General features: G+C 43.7%; 1 protein-coding gene across 1 annotated transcript in view; it reads right to left on the bottom strand.

Moving 5' to 3' along the window:
- Window positions 1-10,927, bottom strand: part of LOC109918805 (growth arrest-specific protein 6-like) — a 29,209-nt gene that overhangs the window by 17,453 nt on the left and 829 nt on the right. Inside the window, exons 2-4 of the mRNA XM_048598122.1 lie at window positions 10,504-10,661; window positions 4,795-4,819; window positions 260-322 (exon numbers count right to left, since the gene is read on the bottom strand). Of these exons, the coding sequence (XP_048454079.1) occupies window positions 260-322; window positions 4,795-4,819; window positions 10,504-10,661 (246 nt within the window). The remainder of the gene's footprint in view (window positions 1-259; window positions 323-4,794; window positions 4,820-10,503; window positions 10,662-10,927) is intronic.

Genomic DNA, 10,927 nt, shown 5'->3' with positions numbered 1-10,927 from the left:
GAGCGCTGCGCTGTCAGAGGGTCAGTACTGAGGGAGCGCTGCGCTGTTGGAAAGTCAGCATTGAGGGAGCGCTGCAATGATCTAGCACTTTATTTGCATAAGTTGAGTTTTCCCAAGCTTGGGTCCTGAAGTCACAAAAGCCCCGCCCTGGCTGCTTCCCAAAGGTCCCAGCCCCAGCCATTATCACTGTGTCTCAGAGGTACTTTGGTTGCAGTTTCTTTTCAGCCTCCTTGCACTGAGTACGTTATGAGGAACTTACTGTGAACACACGTCACAAGATCTGGATTTCTGTGGCTGATGGGTCCAAACCTTCTCAGGCATTCTATGTGGAAAGCAAATAGTTAATGAAGGAGCACTGTGAACTAGTGATTTCACAAAAGCCACATTAATGCAACTTCTCACTCTGTTTGGCCACCGAAGCCATCACATTAGATTTAAATTTCAAGATCTCCGAACTCAATCGTTACACATTCTAAAGGAAACAATTTCATGGTTTAATGCAATAATATCGGGCGCTGTTTAAAAAAATGGAACGCTGGGAATGTTTCAGAAATGTATGCTGGCAGAATTGAATCTATTGAGAACACCAAGTAGAATGGTGTGGGTGTTCCCTTCCTAAACCCTACAAGGAGGGTCGAGGGGCTCCTTCCTTCTCCCTGTTAAAAATGTTTGGGAGGGACTCTCTCTCCTTCTTCCCATTGGAAGGATCTGGGGGCATTATAAATGGCTCCCATTATTCTTTCCCTCCCCTAATCTTCCCTGTTAAAAATGTTTGGGAGGGACTCTCTCTCCTTCTCCCCATTGGAAGGATCTGGGGGCATTATAAATGGCTCCCATTATTCTTTCCCTACCCTAATCTTCCAAACGTTTTCTTGCCCACTGGCAGTGAAAACCAGGAAGGCCCTCCTTTGTTTCCCAATTCTGACTGATTCTGCAGATCATGAGAAATTGGAGTAGGAGGATGCGGAATATCTCTCAGTAGGGTCATAGCCAATCAGCTTCATCAAGTCTGTCCCCACATATTTCAGAAAATGTGAAAAATACAGACTCGAATATATTCAAAGGCTAAGCCTCCACAGCTCCCTGTAATAGAGATCTCCAAGATCCACAAAGCTCTGAGGAAAGATATTTATCCTCATTTCTTTCTCACATGATCATTACAGGGTGTCACGGTGGCTCAGTGGTTAGCACTGCTGCCTCACCGCAGTTTGATTCCACCCTTAGGCAACTGTCTGTGTGGACACATTCCCCGTGTGTCTGCTTGGGATCTGTCCAGGTGCTCCAGTTTCCTCCCATAATCCAAAGACGCGTAGGTTAGATGGACTGGCCCTGCTAAGTTGCCCATAGTGTCCAGGGATGTGCAGACTAGGCGGATTAGCCATGGGAAATGCAGGGTTACAAGGATAGGGTAGGGGGGTGGGTCTGGGTGGGATGCTCTTCGGATTGTGTGTGTGGACTGGATGGGCTGAATGGCCTGCTTCCACACGGTAGGGATTCTATGATCATTGCCTTATCCTGGGATTATGGCGTTTTGTTCTCGATTTCTCAAACAGGCAGGAAAAAATCTCTCAGCACTTATCCTCACACATCCTATAAGAGTTTTATTCAGTTCAATATGATCACCTCTCATTCTTCTGAGCTCCAGAGAATGTAGCTCCATTCAACTCAATCTCTCCTCAAAGTAATTCCCAGAATTCCAGTACCAAATAGTGAAACTTTCCTGCACTCATTCCAAGGCAAACATACCTTCCTTATATAAGGAGACTGAAACCAGACATAGTACCACAAGCCACTTTAATCACTTTACTTCCCATTTCCAGTCACCTCACCCAGTCAATTCACCTTTTGCAAGAGACTGCATAAGGTTGGGTGTTTTCAATATCATATAAGAATTGTGCAGCACAGAATGAGGCCATTTGGCCCATCATGCCTGTGTGATGATAGGTTTTTGAAAGAGCAATCTCATTAGTTCCATCTCCCCCCTGCTCTTTCCCCACAGTCTTGCAAACGGTTCTTTCTTTCCCTTGTCAAATAGTAATCCTTTCAAAGGATACTACACAATCTCTTCCTACTGCCCTTTTGGGAAGCATATTCAAATGGCATTGTGCAAAATAGTCCCATAAATTTCCCAGCTGAGTTATTTTGCAAACTTTTTAAAAACTAATTCCTTTGTTACTGAATCATAGAATCCCTACAATGTGGAAGAAGACCATTTGGCCCATTGAGTCCAAACTAATCCTCCAAAGAGCATCCCATCCAGAACCACCCTCCTACCCCATCCCTGTAACCCAGCGTTTCCCATGGCTAAACTACATAGCTGTACATCCCTCGACACTATGGGCAATTTAGCATAGCAATCCACCCTAACCTGCACATCTTTGGATTGTAGGAGGAAACCAGGGCACCCAGAGGAAATCCACACAGACACAGGGACAACATACAAACTCTACACAGTTGCCCAAGTGTGGAATTGAACCTGGGTCCCTGGCACTGAGGCTGCAGTGCTAACCACTGAGCCACCGTGCCATGCCTTCATTGTTAAAAACCCAATCTTATCACCTATGAACTCTTCTATACGGGAATGATAAGAGCATTTTTGACACTTGCTCCCACACAGTGTTGTGGGGAATATTTTCGGAAATCAATGATTAATATGGTGCATTCCATACAGCCAACCTTTGGCAGCTTTCGGGTAGGAGGCTTTCCAGCTTTCAGATGCCAGGTCGTGTACATGACCTGTATCAACATTCTACAATGACCCATCGGATAAGGTTCTGTTTGCAGACGTGACAAACTGTTTGAACAATCATCACAGTAATTCCCACACATTAGGGGTCATTTTCCTTTCGCATGCCAAGTGTGAATTGGACCATTATGAATCAGCAGCCCCTTTCAAACCTCCCCCAGTTTTATTCCAACTTCATGTGAAAGAAATATAATCAGAAAAGATTGAACCCAACAGGGAGGCTTTTGAAATTACGAATGAGTTTGACAGGAGAGATGTGCAAGAAATGTTTCCAATTGCAGGGAGCCCAAAGCTAGAGGCCATAAATATAAGGTTGTCACTAATTTAACAGAAAACATCTTTCCCTGGAACTTGCCTGCATGAGTACAGCTCCAGCAATAGTCAAGTGGCAGATGGAGTTTAATTTAGATAAGTGTGAGGTGTTGCATCTTGCTAAGGCAAACCAGGCCAGGACTTGTACAATTAATGGGATTTAGAGGGTGTGTCTCCAAACAAAGAGACCTAGGGGCCCAGGTTCATAGTTCCTTGAAAGTGGAGTTGCCGATAGACAGGGTGGTGAAGAAGGTGTGTGGTACCGCTTGCCTTTATTGATCAGTGCATTAAGTAAAGGAGTTGAGATGTCATATTTCCATTTTTATTTCCATAGAACCCCTACATTGTGGAAACAGGCCCTTCGGCCCAACAAGTCCACATCGACACTCAGAGCATTCCACCCAGACACATCCCACATAACCCACCTAATCTACACACATTGTGGTCACTTTTGGAATATGCGTACAATTCTGGTCACCCTTCTATAGGCAGGATGTTGTTAAACTTGAGAGGGTGCAGAAAATATTCATAAGGATGTTGCCAGGATTGGAGGGTTTGAGCTATAGGGAGAGGCTGAATAGGCTGGGGCTATTTTCTCTGGAGCATCGGAGGCTGAGGGGTGACCTTATAGAGGTTTGTAAAATCATGAGGGGCATGGATATGGTAAATATACAAGGTCTTTTTCCTAGTTTGGGGAAATTCATAACATAAGTCTAAGGGGAGAGGAGAAAGATTTCAAAAACTTTTTCATGCAGAGGGTAGTGCATGTATAGAACGAGCAGCCAGAGGAAGTAGTAGAAACAAGTCCAATTACAACATTTAAAAGGCACCTGGATGGGAATATGAAGAGGAAGGGTTTAGAGGGATATGGCCTAAATGCTGGCAAATGGGACTAGGTCAGATTGGGATGTCTGGTCAGCACTGATGAGTTGAACCAAAGGGTCGGATTCCATGTTGTATGACTCTAAGCTTCACACCATCCAGGACAAAGCAGCCCGCTTGACTGACACCATGTACAAACATCCACTCCCTCCACCACTGACGCTCAGTAGCAGCAGTGTGTACTATCTACAAGATGCACTGCAGCAATTCACCAAAGATCCTCAGACAGCACCTTCCGAACCCATGACCACTTCCATCTAAAAGGACAAGGGCAGCAGATACACAGGAACACCACCACTTACAAGTTCCCCTCCAAGCCACTCACCATCCTGACTTGAAAATATAGTATTGTTCCTTCACTGTTGCTGGGTCAAAATCCTGGAATTCCCTCCCTAAGGGCATTGTGAGTCTTTGTAAAGCACATGGACTACAGTGATTCAAGAAGGCAGCTCACCACCACCCTCTCAAGGGCAACTAGGGACAGGCAATAAATGCTGGCCAGCCAGCAACGCCCATGTCCCACGAGTGAATGAAAACAATGTGGAACTCACCAGCACAACTTAGACAAGGTGACAATTATTCAGACCACCCAGAACAACCAGCACACAATTCGAAGCAAAACTGCCAGTGATCGAAGTCACAAAATCCACACTCAGTATCACCGATGGTAAAAATATTGAGATCCCTGAGCTACACAGGCTGAGCCTTTTAAACTTCCCACCCTGGGCAAAGTCCATCAATGGATTTTAATTTCAATCCAATAGAAAATGGAAGTTTACTGTTATAATATGTGAGACTCGAACAACGCAGAAAATAAGTTTAAGACCTTTATTCAATGCAAAGAGGCAGCTTACCCGTGTACTTTGGATAAAAGTAACTCTGCAGAGAAAAAAGACATCACATCAAATATAGAGAGAAAAGTCAACACATAGCCGACAAAAATAAAGCCACAATTAAAGGATAAAATCTTTACAAAAATGACATGACAAGAACGTAGCACATGTAGGGTAACAAAGGTGAGATTACTCACGCCAGAAGCACCAGGAAACTTGGTGGATCCTGTTCACATATTGCCATGTCCAAAAAAACGTGCATTTATACAGAATCTTTCACAACCTCCCATGGCAGTTTACAAATAAGCAGTGACTTTTGAAGTCCAGTCACCATTGCTTTATTTTTTCAAGGGATGTGGGTGTCTCTGAGCATGATAGCATTTATTTCCCATTCGTAATTGCCTACAGCAAGGTGGTGATGAACTGCCCTATAAAACCACTGTCCTTTTATATGATGTTGTTTAGTCAGGACTCAAATGTAACTATTGACGTAAGATAAATGATTCTGGAAAATACACAATCAACATCCGGTTGTTTCAGAATGAATTTGAGATTTATGCAGTTTGAACCACTGACTGGAATAAACACTTTAAGAGAAGTGAGAAAGCCAAAATAATCTCAAATATTCTATTTTGTCATTTATATAAATGGTTTGGATGTGAACATAGGAGGTATGGTTAGTAAGTTTGCAGATGACACCAAAATTAGAGGTGGAGTGGACAGCGAAGAAGGTTACCTCAGAGTGCAATGGGATCTTGATCAGATGGGCCAATGGGCCGAGGAGTGGCAGATGGAGTTTAATTTAGATAAATGTGAGGTGCTGCATTTTGGGAAGGCAGGTCAGGGCAGGATTTATACACTTAATGGTAAGGTCCTGGGGAGTGGTGACAAACAAAGACACCTTGGAGTGCAGGTTCATAGTTCCTTGAAAGTGGAGTCGCAGTTAGATAAGATAGTGATGAAGGCAGTTGGTATGCTTGCCTCTACTGGACAGTGCATTGAGTATAGGAGTCGGGAGGTCATTTACAGCTGTACAGGGTATTGGTTAGGCCACTTTTGGAATACCGTGTTCAATTCTAGTCACCCTGCTATAGGGAGGATGTTGTGAAGCTTGAAAGGGTTCAGAAAAGATTTACAAGGATGTTGCCAGGACTTTAGGGAGAGGCTGAGTAGGCCAGGGCTATTTTCCCTGGAGTGTCAGAGGCTGAGGGGTGACATTATAGAAGTTTTTTAAATCATGAGAGGCATGGATAGGGTGAATAGTAAAGGTCTTTCCCCAGGGCAGGGGAGTCCAAAACTACAGGGTATAGGTTTAAGGTGAGACGGAAAAGATTTAAAGGGGACCTAGGGGGCAGCTTCTTCTCACAGAGGGTGGTGTGTGTATGGAATGAGCTGCCAGAGGAAGTGGTGGAGGCTGGTACAATTACAACATTTAAATGGCATCTGGATGGGTATACGAATAGGAAGGGTTTAGAGGGATATGGGCCAAATACTGGCAAATGGGACTAGATTTCTCTGGGATATGTGGTCAGCGAAGACGAGTTGGACCGAAGGGTCTGTTTCTGTGCTGTGTGTCTCTACGGCTCTATCTGGAGATCAGGCAGAGACTGATTGTTCAATTTTGAAATAATAAAAATATATGAAGAAACAAAACATAAAAAGACAACTCATCTATACTTCTTCAAAGGCAGTTTCCAAACTTTCAAACTCTATACCTAGAGGGACAGGGGCAGTAGATGCATGGCAACACTACAGTCTACAAGTTGCCCTCCACCTCACTCACCATCCTAACATGGAACTATACTGCCATTCCCTCATTCTCACTGAGTCTAAATCTTGGATGTCCCTTCGTAACAGACCCTGCACCACATGGATTCAAGAAGGTACTCACCACTACCTTCTCAATAGTAATTACAAATGGGCAATGCATCCGCGCCTTAGCTGTAATGCTCACATCCCATGAATAAACAGAAAAAAGACACATGGCATAGGTATCAGGAAAAGAGCAGAACTGTATAAAATTCTGAAGTAAACAGCACAAGAGCATTCCGACAAGTTGAGAGACATGGCATTGAATGGTAAATGTTTTGCGAAGTACTTATAAAATATTGAAAGGACATAGTATAATAGAAATGTTCTCTTCTAAAAAATATGGTGATGCAGAAAATGCAGTAGCCAGTTTGTACACAGCAAGATCCCACAAACAGGAACGTGTGTATGAAAAAGCGGCTAATTTTTTAATGATAAAAACATCAAAGTTTTTTAGTGACCTTAGTTAAGCAACCAAGCTAACCAAGGACAACTCCACTGTTCTCCTTCTAATCACATCATAGAATCTTTTATATCTACTTGACAGGACATGTAGGGCCTTGAACTCATCAGATGAATTACATCTGGCTTGAAGGGGAAGCCTTTGTTAAATTAATTCAAACCCTGTGTTAGATTCTCTCACCATTAAGATCATGCTGATAACTGAAAGCTGTGTGTGAGCCCATGAAATATCCTGGAGCATAAAGAAATAGGTTCCTTTTTATTGCTTCACATTAGTAACAGATTATTGCATAAAGGAGATTTAACAAAATTGCCAAACTTTGTCAAACTGTGAGCTCAGACCGATACATGTTGCCTTCAGGGAGAGATATCTGTCTTACTCATCTAGTTCAATTATAAATATGACTACAGACCTTCAGCAAAATCATTCACTCCTAACTAGCCCAACGAACAGCTCAATCATATGAAATCAGGACAATTAAAAACACCAGCCTTCATACTGCGGAAATTGTTAATGTAAATATCAGACTTGGTCAATGAAAAGAAAAGCTTCTCCCTCTTCTCATGGCTCTCTATTCTGCTGACGTTATCCTGTTGCACGCCCCACCATTGGTGGGAATGCCTGTTATCTACGCTCTGGAATCCCCTGCCTAACCCAGCGCTTCCCAAATTTCCCACTGGGACCCCATTTCAAGGCTTGAAAATACTCTCAACCCATTGGTGACAACAGTGAGAGGGAGGTGGGTGGGGAGGAGAAGACGGCATGGTGGATTGCACTACTGCTTCACATTGCCATGGTCCCAAGTTCAATTCCACCCTGTGTGGAGTTTGCACATTCTCCCCATGTCTGTGTGAGTTTCCGATGGGTGCTCTGGTTTCCTCCCACAGTCCAAAGATGACCAGGTTGGGTGGATTGGCCATGCTAAATTGACCATAATGTCCAAGGATTATGCAAGCTACCTGGGTTAGCAATGGGAAATGCAGGGTTAGGGTAGGGATGTGGATCTGGGTGAGATGTTCTTCAGATGGTCAGAATGGACAGTAAGTATGCAGTTTATGGTAGAATCCTGAACAGCACTGATGTACAGAGGGATCTTGGGGTTCAAGTCCACAGCTCCCTGCAAGTAGCCATGCAAATAGAGAGGGTGGTAAAGAAGGCATATGGCATGCCTGCCTTTATTGGTTGAGGAACTGAGTATAAGAGTCAGGATGTCATCTTTATAAGACTTTGGTCAGGTCATACTTAAGAATATTGAGTCCATTTCTGGTCACCACATTACAGGAAGGATGTGGAGGCTTTGGACACGGTACAGAAGAGGTTTACCAGGATACTGCCTGGAGTAGAGAGTACAAGCTGTAAGGAGAGGCTAGAAAAACTCAGGTTGTTTTCTCTGGAGTGGTGGAGACTGAGAGGAGACTTGATAGGAGTCTATAAAATTATGGGATGCATAGATAGAGTTGAGAGTCAGGATCTTTCTCCAAGAGTTGAAATGTCTAATATTAGAGGGCATGCGTTTAAGATGAGAGGGGGAAAGTTCAAAGGAGATGGGAAGGGCATGTTTTTTACACAGAGAGTGGTTAGGAGTCTTGAACCCACTGCCAGGGGTGGTGCTAGAGACAGATATGATAGGGGCATTTAAGGGACCTTTAAGTAAGCACATGCAAGGAATGGAGGGATGCAGGCCAAGGGTGGGCAGAAGGGATTCATCTATTTTGGCATCATGTTCGGCACAACACTGTAGGCCAAAGGGCCCATTCCTGTGCTGTACTGTTCTCTGTTCTATGACTCGAGGGCCAAATGGCCTGCTTCCCCACTGTAGGTAATTCTATAATTCCAAGACCTGGGGAACTGGATGCAGGTCAGCATTCTGTGGCAGCCGTTGGTGTTTTGGAGCTCATGACCCCACGACCCCACAATTTCTGCTTGAAATCTCTCTGGGGTCCCTACCCCTATTTTGGAAAGATCAGGTCAAGAGTAACCTCCAGGAAGTGGATGGTGGGGGAGTTTAGTGATGGTATTTTCATTAATGTTAAGGGGAGATGGTTAGATTCTCTCTTGGTGAAGATGGTCATAGTTTGATACTTGTGTGACATGAATGTGACTTGCTACTTTTCAACTGGATGTTGTCCAGTTCTTGCTACATCTGGACACATGATGCACAATTCTACTGTAACTGAATTAGCCTTTGAAGGAAACACATCTTCACACAAAGGCTGACAGAAGTGTGCAACTTGCTCCCACAAAAGTAGTTAATGCTAAATCGATTAATATTAAATCTAAGATTGATTGGCTTTTCCCAGTCAAGGGGTATAGAATCATGGGAGGTAGCTACAGATTAGCCATGATTTCAATGATTGGCAGTGGAACAGTTTAAGGAGCTGAATGCTTCTGATTCCATTGTTCCAAAACTAATTGTTGAGTTAAAGCAGCTTTAGGTTAAAGAGTTATAATTAAAAAGAGAAAAAAGTATTGTAATGTTTACTCTTGGAACTGAGCACTGGTGCTGGTGACAGAGCTACAACCTTTTCCAGTTAAATGAGATTATTCTTCCTGTAAATTACAGTTTGTTTAAACATCGTCATGCCAGCTACAATTTTCTAAATTGCTGCAAGGAGCCAGGGAATTAACTGGGCATGAAACAAACACTCCTCCACTAAAACTGCTGACAAAAACTCAGCAAAGCAGCAAACATTTTCCAATAAAGAAGTTTACGAAGAAATTTCACTGTCAGCTTTTCCTTACTATGCACAAATTTGTTAAAGACGCCTTATTCTGCAGCCTCGACTCTAGGAAAACAACAGACTCCGGCAGTGACAAACAGAACTCGGCACACACAAACACACAAACTTTTTTTCTGAAATGTAACAGCTAGCACTAACCCAATGATCTTGTTGCAGAATGCAGTTTACTTTATCCAGCTTTTTTTTATATAAAAACAGAAAGTTCGGTTTGTAAGCCAGCAAGCTTTGATATAAAGAAGTCCTGTATCGTACACTTCAAAAGGTCGACCCTCACAGGAACTGGGGTGTTACTAACGTCTCCCTGGGAATAGGTCCAGCAGTTTCACTCAGTTTAAACACGGAACTAAATAATTTGCGCCATTTGTTCCTCTCAAATGATGTAAAGCAGGATGAAAGGCTGGACTGTTAATGCCCCAGTGACAATTTTACATCTCTTGCCCGGTCTTTATACAGATAAACATCAGGTCCATGAACAGGAAAGTACTCAAGAGGACAACCTATCTATAGATTTTGTGCTGAGCAACACACACACACACACACACAGCTATGCGTATAGTTTAGCAGAACAGGAAAGATCTATTGGAGAAAAGAAGGTTCAGATCAATGAGGAGTTTTAAAATGTAAGGGGAAATTAGATCCACACAGACACACATCTGCGGGACTGGGGACAATGAGGGCAGTGGAACTGAGAGTGCCGGAGGGGTGGAGATTAGCTACCGTCTCTGGGTCGTTCTCAAAGACTTCCCTGGCCTCTTCCCTGCTGCAGAATTCCTCCACACATTCTCGCTCCAAGTGTCCCTGCCGGGTCTCCTCAAAGACGTGGTTAGCCCGTTTGATCCGATAGAGGAAGCTGGAGGCGCCTCTGCGGGACACAACTGCAGAGGAAGGGGGAGAGAGAATAATCAGAGAGAGGGGGAGAGAAGGAATGAGAGAGGGGGGGAGAGAATAATCAGAGAGAGGGAGAGAAGGAATGAGAGAGAGATGAGGGGAGAATAATCAGAGAGAGGGAGAGAGAAGGAATGAAGGGGGGAGAATAATCAGAGAGAGGGAGAGAGAAGGAATGGGGGGATGGAATGAGAGAGAGGAGGAGAAAAGGAATGAGGGGGGGAGAATAATCAGAGAGAGGGTTAGAGAAGGAATG

Source organism: Rhincodon typus, chromosome 6 (assembly GCF_021869965.1).
Source record: "Rhincodon typus isolate 14 chromosome 6, sRhiTyp1.1, whole genome shotgun sequence".
In the NCBI taxonomy this organism is placed as follows: Eukaryota; Metazoa; Chordata; class Chondrichthyes; order Orectolobiformes; family Rhincodontidae; genus Rhincodon; species Rhincodon typus.
Note: the sequence above shows the minus strand (reverse complement) of the source record. Positions and strands in the feature narration are given on the sequence as shown.